The 27,544-nt window shown below is 45.5% G+C and overlaps 1 protein-coding gene across 2 annotated transcripts in view; it reads right to left on the reverse strand.

Moving 5' to 3' along the window:
* Positions 1 to 27,544, reverse strand: part of BBS9 (Bardet-Biedl syndrome 9) — a 310,665-nt gene that overhangs the window by 54,179 nt on the left and 228,942 nt on the right. For both annotated transcript variants that reach the window (XM_054726330.1, XM_008147385.3), the window contains exon 20: positions 3,400 to 3,582. In XM_054726330.1, coding sequence (XP_054582305.1) covers positions 3,400 to 3,582 — 183 coding nt within the window. The remainder of the gene's footprint in view (positions 1 to 3,399; positions 3,583 to 27,544) is intronic.

Here is a 27,544-nt window from a genome sequence, read left to right on the forward strand (position 1 = left end):
GACCCACACCACTAACACACCCTCACTGGTGGAAGTAGAGACAGTGTCTTTGTAGAACCTCTGAGCACAGAGAGTCAGGAGACACAGGTTTCCATCCTGCACGGAGAACTCAAATACTCGGAAATACGCTCTGTCCCCAACCCGGAAAGTAAGACAACAACTCATTTCAGAGTTGCCCGGTCTGGTACTCTGATAAGTGGGGCAAAACTTCTCCTTCATCACAGAAGACGGTAGGGATAATACCATATTATCAAATCCACTATGAAAATGAGGTTAAGAGTTCTTTCTAGAGACGCCGAATAGAACATTCAATGTTTTTCTTAAAGTGAGAGAGAGGATCCCCACCAAACACAGCTGGCATAGAGAACTTGCAGCACCTTTACAAAAAGCACGTACCACAGTCTGCAGTACCAACAGTTATTTGCCCCCAAAATAGTACTAAGTGGCAAAAATGGAGAAGTATTACTAAAGAGACAAATCAAAGAAACAATGATGTACTGTGTTCCAAATGAGATGGTATTTAAAAAAAATACTGATACTATAGTGCAAAGAACATTACTGTCATTAGCAACGATAAGTTCTAAATATTTTTGCCTTGTGAACCTAATGTCACTAAGAAGATATTCCAGAACTGACTACGGCATTTAGCCCGCCTTGGGACACATGCCGCCTAAATAAAATACAACAAACCAGGACGTGGCGCTTTCTGAGCACTTTCCTCTGCCTCCCAGTACCTCTGGGGACATCTGACCTTGAGCGGAGACGACGCTGAAAACGATGTCCACATGTCTACAGCTCCCCCTCCCACATGCACTCTGCCATCCACCCTCAACCAAACTGTCTAAATTACATTCAGATTTCTGTGGTACCATAATAACTTCAATATGGGCTACATTTTCAACATTCTGGTCAGAGACTCCTTTCTTCCCGCCGCACCCTCCTTCCAAGTTATTTCAGGCTTGCATATTTCATTTTCACATCTCAGCGGGATACCCATCACATAACATTTATTTGTGAGGTCTAGAGGCATAATGTGGGGGATTGTGAACTGGCATGTCGAAACCGCATACTGCAGGCGTACGTCTTCGAGAACGAAAAAGGATTCCTTTTTACTCAAGATATATAAGCTGTCTCCACAGTGCAAGTCCAACGTGAATACCACAACCTAATTAAAGATGAAGAGCATAACAAGCAGTATTAAAATGTCTGTTTTGATTCATTCTTCTCCAAGTTATGTTTTTATCGAATGTCCTGTCTCATTAATGACTTCAATAGACATAATGAGTGTACACACCTTCTAATCTCACCAAATTCAGGAGAGAGCTGAAAGAATTTGCCCATGCATTTCGGGAGGTAGGACAGCAGAGACTACAGGGCAGGCAGGTGGAAGGAGCTATAAGAGGATGCTAAGTCCACGCGCCTGCCTCCAGGGATGAATGTACTTACAGACTCCCAGCAAAACGAGACTGTTTTAAAGATCTCAATCCCACACTCTCTTGGGATGCAATTCCTACATTTGCGAACATTTGTTTCTAGGAAGTTCTTCCTTTGGGTCTAACCCTGCTTCAGGAGCCTGTGAGCTGTGGAGTCACATGGGGCGCCCTGCTCAGAAGGGCCCGCACTTGCTTTAATGCTTACTGTTGCCATCTTGAAATTCTTAGTAATTTTACCTTTGAACTTGGGTTGCAAGTGAAGTTGATGGGACAGTGAAGCATGTGTGAGGAGGGAAGACACACCTACAATGCGGGCACCCTCCTTCTCTCTGCCCTATTCACATGCGGCCCCGTGAGCTCAGCATTCTCATGCGTGGTCCCACGATGAACAGAGACTCGTGTTCGGGGAGGGCATGTTGCATCTGGAACTGATGGAGCAGGGGTCCTGACAGCGCTGGAAGGCTTTTCATTTGAACCACAGCTTGTGGGGTTCTTTTTACTGTTTTCATTGATTTTTTAGACAGAGAGGAAGGGAGTTCAGCATCGACCTATGAACCAAGAGTCACAGGTTCGATTCTCGGTCAGGGCACACGCCCTGGTTGCAGGCTCAATCCCCAGCGGGAGGTGTGCAGGAGGCAGTCGATCGATGTTTCTCTCTCATCATTGATGTTTCTGTCTCCCTCTCCCTTCCTCTCTGAAATTATTTTTAAAATATATTTCTTTATAATAAAAGCATGCAAAAAGTTCCCCCAAAATGGCAGCTGGTGGTCATAGATACCTCTACAATTCAAGGGATCTGAGATGTTTTTATTTAAATGATCCTCTACCACCCGGCGGGGTAGCTCACTGGTTGAGCCTCAATGTATGAACCAGGAGGTCACGGTTCGATTCCTGGTCAGGGCACATGCCTGGGTTGCAGGCTCACTCTCTAGTAGGGTGCATTTCTATCTTTCTCTCTCCCTTTCTCTTCCTCTCTGAAATTATTTTTTTAATATATTTAAAAATAAAAATAAATTATCCTCTACCCAAAACTCCCAATATAAATCCCCATTACCCCCTTTTCATCCTAAACTGTCCATTCAAAGGATTAAGGGTAAAAGAGTTTGCAAATGGTACATAACGAACGATATAAATGCAATGAAATGTTCCTGTCATTTTGCACAGCCATCTCAGCTGCCTCGAACTCTTGCAGTGACGCTCAGTTTAAGAGCATGGCGCAAGTTAAAATGGCTGAGCCGTTTAGATGAGCCAGCCTGAAGGTTCGCTGCATCACCCGGGCCGTCAAACGACTGTTTCCCGGGCTTCTCGGTGCTTGCAGGGCACAAAGAAAACTGACTGCCCTGGCCGGCGTGGCTCCTTTGGTTGGGGGTTGGCCCATGCACTGAGAGGTTACCGGTTCGATTCCCGGTCAGAGCATATGCCTGGGGGTTGCAGCCTCGCTCCCCAGGAGGGAGTGTGCAGGAGGCAGCAGATCAATGATTATCTTTTTCCCTCTCCTTCGCCCTCTCCCTCTCTCTAAGTCAATAAAAATAATTTTTAAAAAAATAGACTGGATACCACATAAAAATGGACTATATACCCTTTTGTAAAAATAGCTCTAGGGGGAAAAAAAGGCTTTTATTTGACATTTTTATAATGATTTAAAGAAAAGGAAAACAGGATTTGGGTTAAACACACATACACACACATACACACACACATACACACACATACACACATGCATACACACACACATACACACACACGTGCACACACACACATGCATACACACATACACACACATACACACATACATACACACACATACACACATACACATATACACACATACACACACACACACACACACACACACCCAAGCCATCATCGGATACCTTTAAAAACATGATAGCCCTGTGACAGCTTCCTGCAGCCCCCAGCTTTTCCGTCACAGCGGCTGTCACGGCGGCAGACGCGCGGGCCTTACCAGTTCCTGAGTGTCGTGCTGCAGAGGCAGGAACGCCGCCTCCAGGATGGCCACCTGGTCGGCGCTGAGCTTCTGCCACAGCCCGACCAGCAGAAGCAGCAGGTGCGTGGCGCTGCGCAGCCTGCTGAACGCCTGGAACACACTGGCTTGGTTTTCCTCCACGGCGTCTGCGAGCGCCATCACCTGCCGGAAGGACGAACTTTGGTTAGGGACCATCTCACGCTCCCTGGGCCTCCGCAAAGGGCAGGTGGCTCACTCTGTTTTTCCTCACACAACCTGACGGCTTTGTCTCCCCAAACACGAGCGACACTGAGGAATAAGGGAACTACCATTCATCTGTTCCTTTCCTTCTTTAAAACAAATGCCCCCAAGGAATCCCAAATCCATACTGCGGAGGGACACATACCGTGAAATCAGCTTCACGGGGCCTTGTTCAGGACCTCCACAATATGCTAATAAACTAACCTCTAGTGCAATTATTACTGTCTCTAACACTAGTTAGCCACAGAGATGGGTTGACTTAAAAAATTCTTATCAAAATGACTGCATTTGCCTTATAATTTAAAATAATAATTTCATTACACCCCTTTCAGAAAATAGCTATCTTCTTCTGATTATTCTTCTTCGTCTGTGTCATAGTTGGAATATCAATGTTTGTTATAGCCAAAAGATAGACAGCGTTCAAACGTTTAGCCAATTGGGTAATATGTCATTTTGAACACAAATGTCAGGCACCAGCCCACAGGGACCCGGAAGAAAAAAAAATGTTCGGGGTGTGTTAGCTTTACAAGGCCACATCTACGCAGGATAGAATTGGCAGGAGTGAGTAGAATTGGCTTTTTTTTTTTCTTCTTTTCATCCTGTTGAGTTAATTTGTGGGAAAAAAGAACTAAAGCAACAATTGGATGGAACATCCAAGACTGCCCATTGGTGTTTTATGTTATTTTAATGTCTTGGTGAATTCTGTGCTCATTAAAAGTAATGAACGGACTGGCGCAAAGGCGCAAGGCGTCGGACAACCCCCAGGATGGGAACAGCAGAGTCAGAGCAGCAAGCGCCTTGCTGCGCGTCCCAGCAGCGTGAGGCCCGGGGCTCAGCTGAGTTTCCGAGGTCTCGTGCAGACGATCCATTCGGTGAGATTTCATGGGCTATTGACACTGGCCCAAGGCGCGTGTTAAAAAGTCATCATTCAAACAAGTAGACTCTACAGCTGTGTGGTCTCCCAAATTCCACGGGGGGAGAGGCGCAGTAGGGGGACAGGCCTCGGGGTGTCTGGGGGACACTGGGACAGAGACATAGGTCAGGGAAAGACAAAGCGGCTGAAGGTCCTGGCCTGACAATGCCAGGCGGACGGGGACGCTTCGCCCCTGGGCTCAGGGCATTCAGCTCCCCAGGGGGCCCTGGGAGCCTGGACCAAGGTCAGCTGCACCATCAAGTGCATCGCTCACTGTGCGCCTATCACTGTGCTGCCTTCCGTCGTGCTCAAAAGAAGTGCAGGATTTCTTACAGCCCATGAGGATCTTATAATTTGTTGGACAGAAAACACACATACGCACATACACAACCAATTAGCGGAAAGAAACATTACTGTAATAATGTCCTAATTGTGCAGGGCACACAGTAAGTGTGAAAGCACTTGCCAAAGGGACAAATGATTCCGGCCAGAGTTAATGTCCCCGGGGCCTTTTCACTCCGATGAGGCCTGGACTGCATCCCTTCCCCCTGACTTCAAGCAGTCCCTCCAAGAGACAGGAGGAGGCCACTGTCCTTAAACCAAAACACCTGCACTCATCGCCCCCCCCCCCCCATGATTACAATGGACTCCTGTTAAGGCCCAACTCTATATTTTCTCCTTCCTAGGACTGTTACCAATCAAGGCTCTCTGTGGGGACCATGATACTGAGGCACAGATGCTTCTTGTCGGTAAGGCCAAATCATGCAAAGATCAAGGTCGTACACACCTCCCGGGAGCCAGTAGGTGCGAAACTCTGCAGGAAGCACCATAGGGAATTCAGTGGCGACAGATCACACCTCTACCTCCAAAGCGTTTATAATGAAGAAAGGAAAATAGGTCAAGGAGGCCAATGCTGACCATGTAGGGAAGACCCTATGGACCAGTGGTCGGCAAACGGCGGCTCGCGAGCCACATGCGGCTCTTTGGCCCCTTGAGTGTGGCTCTCCCACAAAATACCACGGCCTGGGCGAGTCTATTTTGAAGAAGTGGCGTTAGAAGAAGTTTAAGTTTAAAAAATTTGGCTCTCAAAAGAAATTTCAATCGTTGTACTGTTGATATTTGGCTCTGCTGACTGATGAGTTTGCCGACCACTGGACTAATGAGTGTGCCGACCACTGCTATAGACTCTCAGAGGAGCACCTTCAACCTCAGGGCTGCTGTGACTCACAATGCGGCCGGTGAACTGAGCACAGACCGCCCGCCGGCACCCTGCCCTGGGCCTGCGGTAGCAGTGCCTTCACAGCACACCTGCCCGGGGCTTAGCGGGCGTGACCTCTACAAATGACGCCTCGCAGACATAAGGAACGTGCCCAGTGCTGGTCAGAGGGCTCCATGCCTGCTTCAGTGCCCTGCCGTCTCCCTCTTGAAATTCTTAATAATTTTGCTTTTGCATTTGTGCTTTGTGATGCCAGGGTTGGGGAGGGGGCGTGTAAGATAATAGAGCACACGCGTGAGCAGAGGAGACGTGCTCATGAACACCTAGAGTTACGTGTTTGTAGATCTGAATTTAAAACTGGCATCGCATAACTGATTAATGATCAAATTCATACTGACGATTTAAAACGTTAATTTTTCCTTACTTGGAATGCCGTTAGCTAGAAAATAAAAGAAACCATCAGAAGGTGTGAAAGTGAGACGGCTGAACACAGGAGAAAGCTTGTATTTTAGTAGCTGTCTTAGCGGCCCTCTCTCCTGCCTTTTACCAAGGGCCCTGCATGTTCATTTTGCACTGGGGCCTGCTCACTAGGTAGCCAGCTTGCCCACACCTAAGAAACAGGAGGCCAGGATGCGGCCGTGAGTCTCTCCCGCCAAACCTGGATGAGCCCTTAGTCCCCCAGGTTCAGAGAAGGGCCTCGCAGGTGCTGGGAAGGGGGGCCTTTGAGAGGAGAGGTGGGGGAGGAAGCAGCGATTCCACCCGGCTCAGGAGAGAAAACTAATTGTTCTATTTTTGGAAATTTTGTGTGCCAGCTGTTAAACTAGGCCATTATGAAAAATTAAAGTACATGAACTTATAATTGAATACATTACATTAAATCAAAGGTAATAAATACTCAAAATTACTTCCTAATTACTCTACTAATGTCTAGGTCCTTGGGGTTATTTATGCTTATTGCCCTTGCAGGTTGGAAACAGAAATGGTTAGTGCCCATTTCTCCCCAAGTCCACATTCTGTGACCTCTCGCGGGTCCCTGGAAATCAGTCACAGTGGAAGCATTGACAACATGGAAGTCAATAAATGCTACCAAAGACCCCAGCCTTCCCACCGCCTCTCCTCCCCAGGGAACCGGTTGTTCAATATTTACCAGCACACCACTTGGAAGAGGTACCTGAAATGTGTCCTCAAGAATAGATACTGGCCTGGCCGGGGTGGCTCAGTGGTTGAGTGTCTACCCATGAACCGGGAGGTCATGGTTCAATTCCCGGTCAGGGCACAAGCCTAGGTCGGGGGGTGATCCCCGGTAGCAGGTGTGCAGGAGGCAGCCAATCTCTCATCAATGTTTTTATCACTCTCTCCCTCTCCCTTCCTCTCTTTTTAAAATCAATAAAAACGTATTTTTTTAAAGAACAGATATTGGATATGGGGCTTTCACCGTGAAGTGAACACCTTGACCAAGTGCATTAAAGTAGAAAAGTGGAGGCTGATTGTTCAGAGAACAAATACTCCACTGTGGGAAGAGCATTTGATGAGATAAAAAAAAAAAAAAAAGGCAACGTGGTCGAAGAACCACAATGTCAAGAAGAAGAACATGCGCCTAGCGCTGTAGGTCCTGGGGAGCACCGAGTCTTCTGAGTGAGGGCGTTACCAGGTGGAGGTGACACTCTCGGCAGCTACGGGATCCCAGGAAACATTTGGAGCCTTAGCTGGGACTCAAGAGAGGCTTTTCCGCACGTTCCTGACTATCCAGGGAAAAGTCTTACTCAGTGTAACAGCATGTCGGTGCAGGACCCACCCAAATGGCTAAACACAGCTGTGGGGGAAGAATGACTTCTCCGTGAGACGGCAGCCCGAGCCACAGATCTTTCCTGAGCGGGGCCCAGAACACATCAGGCGGGAGAGGCCCAGGTCTCGGCTCGGGCTCTCCCTGGATGGATGTCTGTGCCATTGTGGAAAGAGTCTGCTCTCCCCAAACGGTCCCAACTGGAAAGAAAGGGGATAAACAATTCCTCATGTAAGTCACCCCCAAGGAAAACCTTCCTGACCTACTGGCCAGCACGAAATACTCAGCAGATCTCCATGTTCCCCGCTTGGTTTTACCCGGAGCTGCCAAGTTTACTCTGTCCTCCGCCAGAGCCAAATGACTTGAGCAGAATCCACACAATGAACAGGGCTGCGAAGGCCGGGCCCGTCAGGACCCGGGTCGGACCAAGGCCTAGAAGACTTCGCGGCTCACCTGGCGCCGAGCGGAGGCGGCCAAGCAGCTGCAGGACTCACCCCGCAGGCTCATCCCGGGCCGTGCAAGATGTTGCTCCCTGGCGCTCGGCAGAAGGGAGGCCTCGGGAAACGATAAATGCTAACAACGTCAAGCGCGATGTGCTGATGGCCTTTGTTTTGCTTTTTCAAACCGAAGGTTTCCAAATAAAAGGGAGACCCCAGAGGACATCCCTGTCCCACTGCCATATCAGTTGATGCCAAAGTCATGAGGCAGAGGCCCAGGGAGCTGCCTGCAGGAAAAGGCTCAACTCATAAAGCGAGTGTGAAATTAATCCCAAACACTCCCAGCTGCCAGGAGAGGCTCTGAAATTGGTTACAGGAAAGCAGCGGCAGCAGCAGCAGAGCAGACATGAATCATGCGATGTGAACACGGACATGTCCAATTTCTTCACCTGAACTCACCCCCGGATCTCCTGTGTGGCACACAGCACCCCACTACACGGCTCTCCGGCTGCCGTGTACTGAGCCCCGACGGTGGGCCAGGCCCTGTGTTCCTTTGGTCCCCGAGACGACCCTCTGGGATAGAAACCGTTGGTCCCCTGACCCCCTTCTGATGAGGAGACAGAAGCCTACAGCTCTGATCAGCTTGCAGCTCGGGGGGACACTGTCCATCGTCATGAGCTCGGGAGAAGGAGGGACTCCCCTCCCGTCTTCTGGGTCCTCATGGGGCCCTTTCTTCTGCAATGTATTCAGTTGGCCCTAAAATAACCCAGTGGGTTTTTACCTTGATAATCAGACAAAGACAGTAAGGGAAAATACTGCTAATATATTCCACCCATCCTAGGCATAGGTGCTTTCGTAAACTTTTCCCATCGCTGGGGCTTTTAATCTGAGGTCAACTCGAGCTGAAAATCCCAGATTGGTTTCTGTCCGAAGTTACAATATAAAGGAAATTCGTTCAGAATCTATGAAGGGTGGAAAGTTAACCCAGTAAGTGTTTTCCCTCTTATTTTTTTCAAAAGTCTGTTTCTGAGAAGGCTTTAAATATGTGGGGGTTTTTACCGATTTCAGACAGAGGAAGGGACAGGGAGAGAGAGAGAGAGAGAGAGAGAGAAACGTCAATGAGGAGAGATGCACACCCCACACGAGCCCCCAACCCGGGCATGTGCCCTGACCGTGAATCAAACCATGACCTCCTGGTTCACAGGTCGGCTCTCAACCACTGAGCTACACAGGCCGGGCACGTTTTCCCCCTCTTAACATAGGGGACTGTATTATGCTCCAGAAGCTCAGAATCATGATGACTAGGAAGCAGCTATTTTTCTAAAGGCCTGCTCCTCTGGTGAGGTGACTTTTATGAAAGGGATGACTCGTTTATTTTCTATAAATCTCAGGTTACAATGTTTTCAGTGGTCTGAACAAGTGGGTGTTCTCTATTAATAATTTGTCAACATTTACTGAGGGCTTCCTAGGACCCAGGCGTTGTGCTAACCTCGTTACAGAGATGATCTCATTTCATTCTCGGAACAATTTCACCAGGTAGCTACCATTCGTGTCCTCGCTTTAAAAACAAGGAAACATTACAGAAAGGGTCCAGCAGTTAGTAAGCAGCGGAGCCAGGATTCAGACCCAAGCAACGCGGCCTGCATGCACTTTCTGCCTACACACGTTTCATCCCAGGCCATTCGTGGAACAAAGTCCACCCGCAGCTTCCCAATGGGAGGTTTCGGCTTTGCTGACCTTCCAATGGCCCAGGTTTATTTATAAAAGGTCGGCATGGATGGACGAGTTAAGAAAACGGAGCCGCTATGGTATGGATAAGCTCATAAACCCCGTGGGCAGAATGCGGTAGGCTCTGTGGGAACAGTGGCCTGGGAGGCGAGGAGACGGAGCTTCTAGTTCTGGCTTCTCTCCCAAGTAGCTTCAGCCCATGTCCAGTGTCCTCCCCTGGTCTGGGCTCTAGCTTCATCACCGTTAAAATGGAGAGGTGAGAAATGTCCCTAATGTCCAACGTGGCTGTGTCAGATTCAAAACCGTTTCAATTGCTTTGCTCAACTTGCTGTTTTGAACTATTCATGGCACTTCCCCTCTGTTCACACACACACTGAGCTTTTTATTTAATGTTTGCTGATTTGGAGTTTTTATCCATAAAATAACAGTAAGGATATTTTTCTTTGGCTAATTCATAGACATATTTGAAGTAAATGAGGTAAAAAGATGGAGAATACCAAGTGTTGGCGACGATGGGGAGAAATCGGAGCCCTCCAACGTGGCTGGCAGGAATGCAAAAGGGTGCGGTTGCTTTGGAAGACAGCCTGGCAGTTCCTCAAAAAGTTACACATGGAGTGACCACAGGACCCAACAATTCCGCTTACAGGTTTATGCCCAAAAGAAATGAAAATATATGTCCACTCAAAAACCTGTTCATGAGTGTTTAGAGTAAATAGCATTATATCTATAGCCCCAAAGTAGAAATAACTCAAAAGTCCATCAAGTGATGAAGAGATCAATTACATGTGGCATACAATGGAATATTATTCAGCCATAAAAACACATGAAGTACTTACACTTGCTACATGCTACTACGTGGACGAATCTTAAACAGTCATGCTAAGATAAAGAAGCCATTCATAGGTCAACCAAAGGACTTGTGTGTATGCATATAAGCATACCCAATGGACACAGGCAATACGGGGGTGAGGGCCTGTGCTGGGGGGCGGGAGCGGGATGGCAGAGGGAAAAAGGAGACATATGTAATACTTTCAACAATAAATTTTTAAAAAGAAGCCATTCACAAAGGTCTGCATATTATGTTACCCCCTTTATATAAAATGCCCAGAATAAGCAAATCTATAAACACGGTGAGTAGACGGGTAGTTACCTCAGGCCGGAGGTGGGTGGTGGATAAGTGGGATAGAAAGTGACTGCTAATAAGTGTGCAGTTTTTGTTAAAGGGTAAGTAACATTGTTTTAAAATGAGGTTGTGATGAAGGTTGCATAACCCTGTGAATATGCTAAAAATCATTCTGAGTTGTACCCTTCACATTGGTAAACTGTATCTATATAAAGTACATCTCAAGAAAGCTATTAAAATAATAAGAGAAGTAAAATTACTGTGAAGGTATAATTCATTAAGGTGGATAAATAAACACAAATGAAGGCACCTCTACTTAAGCGGCAGTTTTGATAGATTAATGGCTATACCATATTGCAAAGGTGCTAACAGCATTTTGGATGATAGAATACTCGTGCGACTTTGGAGTCAATTAGCTCTAAGGAAGAATACTGGTGATGCTACCTGCTGCTGTACAAGCTTGGGCAGTTGCTTTGCCACCCTCCGACTTCATTTTCTCACCTCTATAAGATCGTACTCAATAAAAGCTTGTTAACATCCCTTCTATTCATTTCTATTTTGTTTGGCCCCTGGTTATTAATTCTTAATGCTGTCTATAATTGAGAGTTCGCTTCCATTTAGTAACACCTGACATGGAAAAGGAGGACCTTTCTCCTGGGACTTGAGGCCCACTACCAACTACCACCTGCTAAGCTGATGCTGGTGACTCCGCCCTCTCTGTCCAGTCACCCAATGGGACGGCTCATTTTGTAGCTAAAGACAATCAAGCTTCAAAGTGGAATGCCATGAGACTCTGTATGAAATATATTCCTAAGAGCTGTGTGAATTATGCACTGTGTTCCCTCTTTTACTCCTTTAGAAATTCTATTGAAAAACACAGACCCACACCGTTGCCTGGTGTGCCTTGTTCTCTAGAATCAGGGAGCTAGGCATTGTTCAATTTTCTTTTGTAGCTTATTGAAAATGCTAGAAAACTTGGTGATTTGAATTAAAAGTTTATAAAGTACACAATGAGAATGAAGAAAGAAAATTAAACTCATACTCAGCCCAGAAAATTCAGGTGTAAAAATAGCAATTGATGAGTCCCCACCACGCCCTCAACTGTCCAGCACTCGGCACACAGTGGGCATCCCATAACTCAGGGGTGGGGAACACTGGCCCGAATGCCGTATGAGGCCCACAAAATCATTTGGTCTGGCCCTGCCAAGGCGTTAGGGGTGAGTTAATTAAACGTTTAACCAAATAGAGCAGGTTAATTTTTAAGTTGATAATTTTCTATGGCCCCTGAATGATGTTATAAATATCCAAATGTCCCTTGGCAGAGAAAAGGTTCCCGACCCCTGCTCTGAATGCTGGCTGAACAGATGAACCTCAAAGACAGTCCACCCCAAACTCCAGCACAACTAGGAGACACACTGAACTGTCTTTTAAACCCCAGACACTCAATCAGGCGCTGTCAGGCTCCCAATTTGAATGGAGCCCAAGTGATGTCACATGGAAACAACAGACCTGCCTCGATATATCTGTCATCTATCTGTTTAAAAAACCACTCCACTTCACCTCCAGTCACAGCTGCCTAGCACCCGGCTTCAGCCAGCTCGAATGGCTGCGGAAATGAATGTGTTCTTCACAGGGCGGCCCTCCGGTTAGAAGACACTTCCCGTCTGGGAGAGGTCTGGAAGCAGGCAAGAGTTAGGGCACGCTTCCCATTTAACCGTGTTATCTGTGAAGGCAGACTCCAACATGGCCAAGGCTTTGCAGTAAGAAAGAAGGAAAAGTTGACCCGGTTCTAAGCTTCTACTTTGGCTGAAAGATCCAACTTTTACCCAAAACAACTATTCTTTTACCAATAATAACGAAATAAGGTTTGCCTGGCCGGTGTGGTTCAGTGATTGAGCATCAGCCTATGAACCAAGAGATCACCCGTTCAATTCCCAGTCAAGGCACATGCCCAGAATGCTTGCTCCGTCCCTAGTAGGGGGCATGCAGGAGGCAACGATCAATGGCTCTCATCCATGTTTCTCTCTCTCCCTCTCCCTTCTTCTGTCTCCAAAATCAATAAAAACGTATTTTAAACACACACACAAACAACGAAATAAGGTTTAAAATGAAAAGAGAAAGGGCATGGAGATCATTTCAACGCCGGATACCCAGGCAAGAAGTGTCTCATTATCTATGTGCTGAATCCAGATAAAAGAGAGCCCGGAGTTTTTACTTCAAAGGTATAACAAGAACCTAATTCTTCACTGCTTTTGCTACTCTGTTATTTTGTATAAATAGGATAGAGGACGGGATTGTGTTCTACTGCACCTCACATGGAGTAAAAACCTAAGATTTCCCTGTAACCTGCATTTAGCTGAAATTCCTAAACCAAACCCAGGATTAGACTACATTTTTAACCATGCTACCATCTGGGGTAGCTAGCAAAACACCAGGAAAAGGGTGCCCATTCAGTAGAAAACTTGGGTCACACAAGCTATCTGTCTTCCTAAGAAGAGACCTGCCAATTGCCTGGTCACCCGGTGCTCGGGAACACGGTCTGATCGCGGTGACGCTGTACGGCTGTTCTGGTCTAGGATTATAATTTTCCCTGACACCGCTCTCCCCTTGCTGAATGCCTTGAGAATTCATATAAAACTGGATTTAGAAAAACAAATTATTCCTGAGAAATTTCTTTATACCACATACTGTGGGACCTTTCTCTTTTTTCTTTTTTCATGTTCTGCCCAGAAGAATATAAAAGGTAGGCAGTGCTGGGATATAGACTTTGGCTGGGACTTTTAAAATATATACCATTGATACATAAAAATGTTAAATGAGAAAGACAATAAATCATTTACGAGTGACACGGAGACAAATTTCGCTATTTCTGCAAAGTTTATTCACCAAATAGTCCTGTAACTTAATCGGCTGAAAGGAAACTAACCCCACTGCTTGGCGAATATAATATTAAAAATACAACTGATCTCAAACCTAATTACTCTTTTTACACCCCCTCACCCCGCTGACCAAACTTTTACCCCTTCCCATAAAATTATCTACCTTTAGCCAAGTGAAACCCCAATTTAAAAAATAATCATTAATGGAGCCGAGTTGTGAAAAGAAGAAGGAGCGTTCTCCGGGCCAGGGTGACCCACTGAACAGATCGCTGTTGGAGCTGGGATCCATGGCTGGCAGTGGCAGGGCTCGCTTTACAAACCCTGGGGAACGCCACAGTGATCACTGTCCAAAAACAACATTCGAGGGTCTGATCTGAATAGTTTCTAAGTTTAGAAGGTTCCAGGCCGCATTCCTACATGAAGACATGTCCGTAATTATGTAGCCACCCACACAGCCTCCAGTGCCATCTCCGAAGAGGGGAAGTGATGGCTAGATGGGCAGTTGGTGGGTGTTCCAAGAGCCTTCTTTTAGCCGAGGCAGCAAAGGCTAAGCGGCGTTATTACCCGCGATCAGGGAAGGCAGCTGCTGCTCCATGAGCAAGGCCCAGAGGCACTGGAGACCCCACCGTGCTGATGAGGCTACTGATCATTTCCTTGGTTCCAGAGTTTATTTGTTGTTGGTTGTTTTTTTGTGTGTGTTTTTTTGTGTTTTTTGTGGGTTTTTTTTTTTTTTGCGCGGGGGGGGGGGGGGGGGGTTGTTAATCCTCACCCAAGGATATTTTTCTCTTAATTTTTAGAGAAAGTGGAAGAGAGGGGAAGAGACAGAGAGAGAGAGAGAAACATCGATGTGAGAGACACACATCAATTGGTTGCCTCCCACATGCACCCCAACCTGGGCCTGGGATCAAACCTACAACCAAGGTACATGCCCTTGGCCAGAACTGAACCTGGGACCCTTCGATCTGTGGGCCAATGCTCTATCCACTGAGCCAAACTGGCTAGGGCCTTGGTTCCAGAGTTTAAGGATCGAACGTGGCATTTTCACAATAAAGTCAAACTGTAGAGTTTTTTCTTTCTATGACTCTTCTTCAGAGAGTCTATGTCTCTTGAACACCTGTGGTTTCTATTCATTTTGCTTTTTTTAGATAAACTGTGTAATAATACCATTGCTATATGGTGGTACTTTGGCCAGACATCTACAAGCCTGTGGCTCAGACCACATGGAAATAATGCAAAAAGCGCTTGAATGGAGCTGCCGGGCCTCCGATGGAGTGAAACTAGGGTAATGGGTATTTCTCCAGTCAGAGGCCATTGGGACATGGTCATCATTGGTGCGGCCTTGCTGAAGGCACGCGGGCCTGATTTCTCCTGTGTTGTAAACTCCCCCAGGCCAGCGGCTGTGGCACTGTTTGATGTGCCCCGCCCCCAGGCTCAGGCATTCAGTGTCTGTTTGTGGCACTGAAGTCAATGGAAAAGCCTGATAGCTCAGGAGCACAAGAGTGTCCATGAAGGCAGCAATTCAGTCTGGCCGGTGTGGCTCAGTGGTTGAGCGTCAACCTGTGAACCAGGAGGCCATGGTTTGATTCCCCGTCAGGGCTCATGCCCGGGTTATGGGCTCCTCGCAGAAGTAGAGCTAGTATCTAGCATATGAGCTGTTGAGTGTGAGGCCCAGCAAAGAGCAGGTTGCCTTAATTCCCTAATGCATTTTGCGTGGTAGGTCCCTCCCTATCCCCTAATACACACACATTTTAATGCTTTTCAAATCGGGATGTGTCTTGCCATCTGTGTTCATTTAATGTGCTAGTTTTACTTTTTATCTTTTAAAGTGATCAAAGTGATCTCGTGCCTTCAGATTGATGTCTTAGAATCCACTAAACTTATTTTGTCTGGAATTACACCTTCCAACACCAGGTCTGCATCCAGTGGCCAAAGGCACTCCGCGCCTGCCCCCGGTGGGGCTCTCTCCTTTTCACTCAGGAGCCCTCATCCTCCCCAGCACCTCCCCGTGGGACAGGATCTCCAGAACAAACTGCGCAGCAGACCTGCTACCTTTCCTTTGGCCATGATGAAGCTGACACCTGAAAGGTTTAAAGAACACTACGGTGATCACAGAGGGAAACAGAGTGGGGGAGGTGGAAGAGGCATGGGGATAAGCGGTGATGGAAGGAGACTGGATTTGGGGTGGTGAACACACAATGCAATATATAGACAATGTATTATAGAATTGTACACCTGAAACCTATGGAATTTTATTAACCAATGTCACCCCAATAAATTCAATAAAAACAACAACAAACAGAAACATATTGTAACAGGAAAATAAAAAAGACTGGCAGTCCACAAACATGCAGCCAGACTCACAGCCAGGCCTGGCCTGTCCAGTCACCAGCCCAGTCCCTTCACTGAACACACTGTTTCTATAACACAATGGCTCTCTGGAGCTAGAAAACTCATTCTGCAAGTTTTTCACTTATTTTTTTAATTTAATTATGCTTTATTATTATTTCAATTAAAATGTGCATTCTGGGAAGGTAATAAAATATATTTCTTATGAATAGAGGCTAAGATTGAATTACCCTAATAAAATATATATGTTTTGTTTGTTTTGTTTTTGTTAATCCTCACCCAAGGATATTTTTTCCATTGACTTTTAAAGAGAGTGGAAAGGAAGAGGAGAGACAGAGAGAGAAACATCGATGTGAAAGAGACACATCAATTGGTTGCCTCCCACATGGGCCCCTGACCAGGATGGAGTCTGCAATCGAAGTATATGCCCTTGACCAGAATCAAACCTGAGACCCTTCAGTCCACAGGCCAAACTGGCTAGGGCAAGAAAAAAATATCTTTATTCAATTTTTCAACGGTGGTAGGTGCTGTACTGACCTTAGAGTGTGTGTATGGGGGAAGGGGTCTATGTGGTGGCTTGAAGTGAGAGAATATCAAGTTCATAAACATTTGTGAGATAATAATATTTTTCATAATTATAAAAGTAATGTTAATGACTATTTTCAAAGTGATCTTGAGCTATAAAATTAGCCAAAAGACAGTAAATATCTTTGTACAGTTCTAATACAGACTAAAATTAAATAAAAAGGGGAAAAAAGTCCACAATAGTTTTAATCCTGGAATCAATATTCTAACTTAAAGTTTCTCTGTTAAAACAAAACATGCAAATAAAAACAAAACAGGCAGGAAAAAAAGTAAAAATTTTGCCTGCGCAAAAAAAAAAAAAAAGACTAACAAAATCTACAAACAGAAGCAACCAATGTGGTGCGCATTAAAATGAGATCTTTTCTAGAAATGTCCAAGTTTGGATTTCATTGCTTGAGAGCGAGGTCCTTCTAAACTCAACACATATTTTCTCTTCCTTCTAAGTAGCTAAAATGGACTGTATGAGGAAGATAGTATCTGATGAGAGAGGTATAACTTACAAGCTAGTTTTTAAAATAACTTCCTTTCTAGTTTACGTAACCAAATGGAACAGGTACCACAGCTTAAGTCAGATCCTCCAATAGAGTCCATTCCCCAGAAGCCTGAGTCCATTTCCAGAGAATAACAAAAGGAAAGGATCATCATCACACCAGGAACTGACTCACACAGCCACTTTCTCCTAAATTCTTGGTATTAATAGCAAACAATGTGACAACGGGCTGAATTTGGATGTCGTTCCACCACCCAGAGCAGAAGTTTTACATTTGGGGCTAGAGGGCTACCGTGGCCCCCGCAGGCCTGGGTGAGTGATGGGAAAGATGGCAGTTCAGCTTGCGAACCCTCGGGAAATGGCTCTTTGTTTCAGCTCTCTAACGTTTTATACACAGCCATCATTTTAATTCTCCTAATAACACCTTAGGAAAGTAGGTTTCAGCGACCTTTAGAAAAATTATGATTTGATGATGAAAACACAAGATTCTGAAAGTTAATATACGTTATGGGGGAACTGCTCAGCAGTGCATCCTGGCAGGAATCTGAGGCTGGTAAGCTGGCCCGTCACATCTTAACTATCACCGATACTCAGATAGTTAGACTGTTTCTCTGTTTAGTAACAGCTACCGCCTGAATAGAGATGGGAGCAGTAGGAAGGTCTTAGTCTTCAACCCTACTTTGATAAGGTATTAAATATCCAAATTTTCCTTCCACTTACTGAAGAAAAAAGAGTCAGTTTCAGCAGCAAAGAGTTAGCATCCGATTTGTTTAAAAAGGGGAGAGAGCGGTGCAAATCTCTAGATCAATCTTCTATCAGTTGACTCTTTGCCCAATCAAATTTAATTTCTTTCAAGCAGACAAATCTTAATTAGGAATATGTAACAACAAAGTTTTCCAAAATGTTCCAGACCAAGGGTTTTTCAATAGTCTGTCATTGTGGGGATTTCCGGTGGTTATTTTGACCTGAAGAAGTCTACCCTGAATGTTACATGGTATCTCAGATGCGTTCACCACTCATACATACTCTCAATCAGTAGTGCTTGTTCCACTAAAAATCAAGCAAACTCCTTGCCCTCATATGAAAACTACTCCTCTAGAGGTTCTGATAATTCCTTCCCTCTGGAGAGAAATAAACTCTAAAATTAAAGAGACTGAGAGGCAATCACAGAATTGGAATGGTAGGACAAGATCATAAGATACCACATCACACAATAGTGATTTATTTATATCTGTCTCCATTCCCTAGATTATATGTTCTTTGAAAACAAGGACCAAGTCCTTATTTATAGCTCATAACACTAAATATTCAACACAGTCATCTGAATTCAACTAGTCGCCTTTGAGAAGACCTTCAAAATCATCTTGTCTAAGCCCCTTACTTTATGCACACATATAAATGCCAAGGCCCAGAGAGGTTCAGAGACTTGCCTAAAATCACACAGGAGGTTAGTAACAGAACCAGGGCACATACACATCCTGCTTTAGGATTTTACCTCCACTCTCTCTATTCACAACAACCTTGCGGATCATGTGGGGCAAGCACCTATGTCCCCATTTTATGAGGGGAAAAAATGAAAAATTCCAAAGTCACATAGCATGTTTCCAAGGGTATCAAACTCAGAAAGCCTTGGACACTGAGGCTAAATTACATCCCTGCATTTCAGAAAGGACAGAGACCACTTTGGTTGTCTGCCCCCAACACACATACCACCACCCCTTGAAAGAGCATAAAAAAGATTAATTTTCAAGGTTGGGAAATCAGGCTTCAACACACCATTGTGTGGTCATGAGAATTACACCCAGCTCCTCGTGAGTCAGCAGGCGCTGGATTCAATCAGTGAGTGAATTCATCCTTTTCCAGCAGCTATCGCCCCAGCAGCTAAGAGCTTGCAAAACTAGCAATTTGGACAAAGTGAACCAACCGCCTTCTTAAGGCTCACACCTACTCAACTATGTAATTCTGGATGTGAATGGATCAGCTCATTTAGCCGTATCTCTCCCCTCCTGTCAAAATTGTTGTTCACTACATCATACCATGTCCGGCTCATAAAGACCCAGGAGGAAAATTCCTCACAGACCTCAGTATTAGGAAAGCCAACCTGCTATTGAATAAACCAAACAATGACAAAAAATAATGAAAAACAAAACAAACTGAAACAAGAAAAAAAGTGCCCCTGTTTCTTTAAAACATGAAGAATCTTTTAAATGGCTGTGATTTCAACTTCATATTGATGAGAGAGAAGTCCAACCTGGGGCCATGTCGAGCAGTATAGGAATATTTTTTATATATTTCTACCCAGACTACTTGAGACTCATTGAAAAATCTGCTCTGATTCAACCTACTTTTCTCTACATTTTCCTGGGTACTGCTAAGCTGACTCTACTGATTAATAAGTATAATTTCTCACTGAATTTGATTTAAGTAGCTCACGCCAGGTTGAGTGTAATAAAGAGTCTCAGTTCAGCTCAATTAATATTAGCAAGTATTTAGGTCTCAGTCCAGAAAGTCTCATTTCAGAACTTTGTCTCCATATAACCTAATACTAATGCCAACTCCTTATTGACCATTTGCTGTGTGCCCAACGCTACGCCTCAAAAAGAAGGTTCTTGTCTCTGGAAGCTTAAAGGTGACAGTAAAAGTTTGTTGAGATCAAACAAACATCTATTAAACCAAGAAAAATATCACATGGCACTGAATTCAGGGATACGCTCCGAAGTGTTTACTAGAAATGATCTTGATGAGCTTAATAAAGGAGGACTGACGATGTTAGGGAGACTCCTTGGAGACGGGAGAGCCTATTTAGTTCTGCCCGAGGCTGAAGTTGATTCCGGGCACGGCATACGTGCCAGGGAAGGCACAGGGGCAGGACTCTGTGTTTTCATAGAGAGCCGTGTGAAAAGAGCAAAAGCTATGAAAAGTTTCAAAAAACCCAACATGGAAGGACACAATGAATCACATCAAGGATTTGAGCCTGGTGATTCCGAAGCCGAGGAACAGCTCCCTGTCTTTCCATGTTGGGCCAGGTCAACAGAGAGGGTACCTACTATCCACAGAGTGCAGGATTTTCTGCTCAAGGTCAAGAGCCGTATTATTTTAAGACTAGCTATCTACAGTCAAACATCTCAATCTATGTTTAAGCTACTTCCCAGAATAAAATAAAGATGTTTGTTCTTCATTTAGAATTTATGATTCATTCGAGCTATGACATTAAAATGTAAAGCTTCCCCTTTTCTTGATTTTTGTCTGGAACCTGGTGAGACTTCTGGTCAAGATGGCAGAGTAGAGAAATGCTGCTCACCTCCTCCCACGACCACATAAAAATTACACTAAAATACAGAACAACCATCATGGAGAACCGCCAGAGACCAGCTGAACAGGATTCCTGTAACTAAGGGCAGAAAGAAGCCACATGCACACTGGGAGGAGAGGCGGAGACACGGGTTGGGCTGGTCCCACCCACTTGGGGTGGTTAAGAATCGGAAGGGATGTCTCTGTTGCAGAGGTACCCCCTGAGCATCCCACTGGGCTCTCTCAGAGCCGGGAAAAGGAGCCCCACAACATCTGGCTGTGAAAATCAGCTGGGACGGTGGCTGAGTGAGAGGGAGGCTGCTGGAGTCCCAGGTATTCTCTCAAAGGGCCAGGCACAGACTCACTCGCTCACAAACTTGCTCACTCTGAGCTCCAGCACTGCTCCAAGGTTCCAGGGACACAAGGGAGGAACTGAATGGACTGGCTTCAGGGTGAGGGCTGGAGGGACAGGCATGCAAGTGCTGGCAGATGTCATTTGTTCCTTCATTGAGCCCCACCCTGGCGATTCCCTGAGACCCCGCTCCACCCACCTGGAGTGCCAGACCGGAACCTCTCCCAGGGGCTTTTCCACACAAGCAGCCTTCTTGGGCTCACACTGTGGACTTTCCTAAAATCTCTCAAAGGTCTACACCCCAAACAAGCAGTGGCCAGCCTCGGCGTGCCCTGTACCTCTTGCTAAGTGGCCCCAACCCTCATTAGTGGCCCCCAACCCTCCTTAGTAGCAGCCAATCTTGGTTGGCAACCTCGCCTCTTCCAGGCACCTCCAAGCCCAGAAGAGGCAGCTCCCAACCACAGATCATTTTGTAGCTCCTACCAGGTGGCCCCCGCCGGCACAGGCAGTGGCTGACCTTGGCCTGCACTGGAGCCCCTCCCAAATGGCCCCAGAATCAACACACTCAGGGTCCGGCTGCAGACCACACCCGGGCACCACCCAACCAGCTCCACACAGGACACACCAGAAGGGCAGGCTGGCCAGGCATCAGAGCCCAAATGCAATGAATCCCGCTCTGTAGGGCCAGCCCCCTGCACAACAGTCTGTCCACTGTAGCCATGGCCAGTCCTCACCGACAGTCAGCCTGAGGGTCATTCCGACCCACAGACTCAACTACAACAGGAGGATACACAGGTGACCAGGGAGATGGCGCTGCTGGGCCCCACAGGACACCTACCACATAAAGCCATTCCGCCAGGACTGGGAGACATGGCAGCGCTACCTCATACACAGAAACAAGTACAGGGAGGCAGCTGAAATGGGGAGACAAAGAAAGAACAGGAGAGATCTCCAGAAAAAGAACTAAACGAGACAGAATTTGGTTTACTAATTCACCCTTAAAATGGGGATAAATAACATACTTTTATCCCAAGGAAATCCGCAAATCCCATTTCCATTCCAGACCCAGCCAGAGACAGAAGTGGGAACGTGTGCTGGGCCCACACGACGGGAGGTCCTGACCTCTGGAGGCTCCCACGCACTAATGCCTTCAATCCCTGCAGTTCTCCCAAGTCTAAGAACCTGGAGAGGCTCAGGTCGAACACCGTGTAATTTCAACCGAACTGGAAATAATGTGGTTTCCAACAGAGTTTCGGCTGACAAATTTAAGGCTGACTAACTCCTAAGTTGAAAGAAACATTTTCTAAAATTAGTAATTAGGGGAGGGAAAAGACCAGTATAATTAGAAGCTCTAAAACTCCCTACTAAACATAATATTATTTCCAGGATATCCCTTTTTGTCTCAATTATACAACTGGATCTTCTATTCTGAGCCATCCTGCATGGCCTTGCATCTGTGTTATTAGTTAAACTTTAAAAATAGGCCACCACGGCTCTGGCAACAGAGCCCTTTGCTATCTGGATTAAAGCAAAAGAGAGGGTTACAAGCAAAGGACCCATCACAGTGGGATGCATGCGCATCGGTGATGAACTTTTTCTCTGGTTCAAGGCAATTTGGTTGTGAACTGCCAGGGAGACCCTCCTTCTGCCCTCAGCAAGCACCTGAACAGACCTGGAAGTTTCCGTTTCCCTAACTCTTACTTTCTCTTCAAGTCAGAGAAAGGCAAGTATCCCATGATCGCACTCACATGAGGGATCTAATGAACAAAATAAACTGATGAACCAAATAGATCCAGAGACGTAGAAGCATGGCACAGCTGACGAATCTCAAAGGGAAGAGGGGGTAAGGCGGACAGAAAGGGGGTGGGGGAGAGATTAACCAAAGAATTTCTATGCATATATGTATAACCCATGGACACAGACCATAATGTGGTGAAGGCCTGGGTGCATGGAGATTATTTGGAGAATAATCTATATTGACTGTTTGGAGACATGTCAAGATGGTCTAAATGAAGGTTTACAAACTGTTATAAAAGCAAAGTATACAGCTCTAATGAATCATATTATGATTTCTGCAGAATGAAAAGAAAACAACCCAGAATCATGTCTCAAGTGAAAGAAGCAATTACAAATAAGTCATTGACAAATCTTCCAGATCGTGGTAACTAAGTCAGAGCTTCCAATAAGAGCACCTTTCGCTGGGAAGTAAAATTACATGCAATGCATGTGCTCGCATTTCCCTCGAGGAATATTTGAAAGTCTTCCTTTCTCAGTTATATAGTTTTACCTCTACTGTACCTTGCAACGGCTACAATATTCTATGTCACAGACTTCTAGGGGCATTCTATCAGAAATGTAAGAATTACTATGACCATGCTGATCCCCATATCAAAAAACTGCAATGCCTCCCAACTGCTTTCCAAATGAATACTAAATTATAAAAACTGGCATGTTCCTAAAAACCCTAGTTTTCCTTCAGCCTAGAAGTTTGTAACCGGGACCCATGAATGGGCTTCAAGGGTCAATGAATCCCCTGAAACTGAAAGGAACATTGTGGGTGTTTTATGTATTTGTCTGGAAGAGCCCAAAGCTTTCCCAGTCCCCCTGGAGGGAGTCTTTGACCTCAAAAAATATTAACAAGCACAATGTTAATATTCCCTTTCATCACCTCCATCATCTGTAATGGCCCGCGTCCATTATTATTTCACAGATCTGGAATTCCTAGCACACTCAAGAAACCTACCTGCTGCCTTGAAGCAAGAGACATATGACTTCCCTCTCTTAAAATGCTCCAACTCACAAAGATCTCTTTGAGCGTCCCTCCCGCCACTCCAGCCTACCAAGTCTCACCAACCCAGTCCCCCTGACGTATCAAAGTCACCAATCTTCAACTTGACAGATGGCAGAGCTAACTAACTGGTTAAGGATGGGGCAGTCCGCTTGACCTAATATGGGCAAATGAATTCACAGAGCTTTTCTGTCATACATTTCCCAGGTAATCATGCTACAAGGACTTTCCAAGACCAGTATTAAAATAAAACAAGTAACTTTAATGATAAAAACTATAAGCATGCTCGGCCAGTGTGGCTCAGTGGTTGAACATTGACCTAGGAACCAGGAGGTCATGGTTCAATTCCTGGTCAGGGCATATGCTCGAGTTGCAGGCTCGATCCCCAGTGTGGGGCGTGCAGCAGGCAGCTGATCGATGATTCTCTCTCATCATTGATGTTTCTACCTCTCTCTTCCTTTCCCTTCCTCTCTGAAATCAGTAAAAATATATATCTTTTTAAAAACTGTAAGCATTCAAGCTGGGTATTGCCAGGCAGGCTGGGTCCTATGTCACCTTTATTTCACACCTATCATCATCCAGCTCCCACACTTATGGGACGATCTCCATCCCAGAAATGTGTCCGATGAATCCCAATAATAACCTGCCTTTCCTGTACACAGCAGTAATTAATGTTAAAATTCATAAGTAGTAAGTACAGTCTTGCATGCAGGAAGGACATGCTGCTTTCTTCCTTTGTTGTTACTTCTATTTTACACTGTGGCACGTTACTTGGGAAATCTAACAGGCAACCCAGACTATTTTTAGGAACTTTAGCAGGATATAAGTGATAAAACGAATTTCCACACCTCACACCAAAGGTTTCCAACTTCTTGGATCTCTTATAAGAAAGTTAGGACTAATGAATGACGGAACAGCAGCGTGACCACAGAACAGTCTAAGTGTTAAATAGAAGACCTTTTGTTTAGTAACAACCACTTTAATAAGGAATAAGTCATGTTTAATATTTCCTGGCTTTTTTCATCTCTCCAGAAGACTTCTTTCTTCTTCCTAAAAACAAACATACAAAAACACAACACCGTGCATCCTTTGCAAGTTTCGATGGCCACTCGCTCTCCATCCCCGACATCTGCACCATCTGCTGGCCCCTGTGTGTGCTCCTGGCCAGCACACGGCTTTAATGAATGGCTAGCTGATGCTTCTCCAGAAGCCCGCTGCTCACACGCCATGATGGAAACGATCAGAATGCCCACAGCCAGTAGCACATCTATGGTGAGCCAGCTGGTGCCATACTTGCTGAGCCATGTGCTTAGGGATGCTGCGGGATTGGCAAACCCACGGAATCAGGGGACACTTTCTCACTCATCCTAAAATGGAAGACCTGGCGTTCACGAAAGCTTTTAAAAAGTAATGACCTCTATTATGAGAGTGAGGTGTGGGCAGGTGTGTTAATTTATGCCTGTTTTAAAGCAGTCAGATCGCAGTAAACAAGTTAGTAAGAATGAGGAGGTATTTCAGGAAGCGCACATTCAAAGGGACTTTTCCCTTCGACACACGTTGTCATCCTCATTCCACATGGACATTTATTTTTAGGGCCCACGGTCCTCCACAGTGACGGGCTGGTTCAGTGAGTGATGGCTGGGAGGACTGACTAACAGTGATGATGAGGGCCAGCACTTATTGGGGGCTCCTTCTATGCCGAGCACGTCTAACAGAGTTTTTGGTGTATTACTCACTCCATCCTCCCAACAGTCCCCTTGCGACCTCATGTGTGCTGTTATTATCACCAATGTGTGCTGTTATTATCACCAATGTGTCAGACATCTGTGGGCATCGGACTAGAGGAGGGACTCAGAGGTTGCTGGCATCCAGTGAGTGAAGGCCAGGGATGCTGCTAAACAGCACTCCTCCCCCAACCCCCCCACACACGTATCCAGTAACCAAGGGCTAAGCCATTGCGTCTCAAAGTGATGTTCTTGAACCAGCACCAACTTGATCTTGAACCCAGTATCAAGTAGGAACTTGTGAGAAACGCAGAGCCTCTGGCTGCACCCCAAATCTGCTGACTCAGAAACTCTGGGTGTGGAGCCTTACATTTTAACAAGCTCCTTGTTGACTCTGACACAAGCGATGCCTCAGAGGCGCTGCTCCCCGGCCCTGGAGTTGGCCCACTCTGGCCCACGGACCTGCCATGCCACCTGTGTCTGTCCATTAGGTTTCATGGAAACACAGCCACCACTTACACTCGGTCTAGCGTTGCTACAACAGCAGAGTTGAGTAGTTGCGACAGAGACCAGATGGACTGTAAAGCCCAAAACATTAACTAGCCAGCTCTTTACAAAAGTTTTGCCAAGCCCTGAAGCCAGTCATGGTCATGTTATTATTCTTGCCAGTGACTGGTTTAGGAGGGGACTGCTCAGGAAGGCGCAAGATCATTGGGGTCAGTAGGACTCGAGGGGAATATTGCTGGACATGGGGGCGGAGCACTGGGAAAGCATTCTTTGTTTCTAAGGGAGAGACGCAGAAGGGGATGTCCTCCTTTTTACTCTGGATATTGGACTGTCTGGATGTGATGGCTGGAACTGAAGCAGCCATCGTGCAACCAAGAGGAAAGCCAGGCTAAGGGCTAGAGCAATAGCCCAAAAGGAGAGAAAGTGGGAGATAGAAAGAACCTGATTTTATATGTTACTTTTTCCACACTGGGGCTGTATACATGCATAAGAAAACAATTAAAATTAAGAGGAAAAAGACTGGATTAAAAGCTCCCACTAAAAAAAAAAAAAAAGAAAAAAACAAGGCTGGCCGTGGCTGGAACATCACCCCGTACACTGAACGGCCGCTGGTTCGATTCCTGGTCAGGGCACACACACAGGTTGCAGGTTCGATCCCCATCAGGAACATATAGGAAGCAGCTGATTGATGTTTCTCTCTCACATTGATGTTTCTCTCCCTCTCCATTCCTCTCTCTCTAGAATCAATGAAAAACACATCCTCGGGTGAGGATGAAAAAAAAAAAAAAAAAAGGCTGAACTCAAATAACCACAGGACTTTTTAACTACCTTACGTCTATGTTTTAGTGTATGTGTGTTTGGTTCCATAATCCATACAAATTCTAAAGTAAAAACAATTCTGGTTTGAAACAAATTAAAAATTTCCCCCAACAATAGTGAAGAGTCACTATTTCCTTTCCCACTGCAACCAGAGCCATTTAAACCAGCAGGCGCATTTGCAGAAACATAATCAAAGGCTTACCACAGGGAGCACACAGCTCATTGTACTTGAAATAATTTTCTCCAAGAAACCAACAGCAACTCAAGAGACCACAACTTGGATTTTAATCAATTCAAATTTGTGATTTACCAAATCCAAATGAATATTTCAAATCTTCCAAGTGTAAAGAACCTAAGTTTGCACACAACATAGACTAGCCCTGCACATACTTACATAATATGTAATGCGCCTGGCATTGTGCTAGTTTCCAGAGACACAAAAACAAATAAGACGGGGCCCCCTGCCTGAGTAGCTTTCCGTCTGGTGGGGAATCGATAAACGTACACTGAGAATGATAAGACAAGGACTCATCGTCTAGAAGTTTGCAGAATGTCATAGGAACACAGAGGAGGGCAGATATTCTAATCCGAGTCAAAGCCATGAGGGAGAAAAAAATATGGAAATGAATTCAGCACACAAATACAAAGATTTTAAAAGCTACTGTTTGGAAAACTAGTACTTTTAAAGGCTGCATATAGGAAGACTGCAAAGCTTGCATCACAAATTAATTTAATGTCATTATTTAAAACACATTAGTCTGCAGGCAACATTTTTTATTTGCAAAACACTATTCCTCCTAAAAGGCCCCTGCCTGGGGAGCGTATCCTCACTCATGCCTCCACGCACACCTCCTAGGGGAAGCCTGCCAAGGATGGGCCCCATCTCATGAGTGACAGAGTCTT

This window comes from Eptesicus fuscus, chromosome 14 (assembly GCF_027574615.1).
Source record: "Eptesicus fuscus isolate TK198812 chromosome 14, DD_ASM_mEF_20220401, whole genome shotgun sequence".
Taxonomy (NCBI): Eukaryota; Metazoa; Chordata; class Mammalia; order Chiroptera; family Vespertilionidae; genus Eptesicus; species Eptesicus fuscus.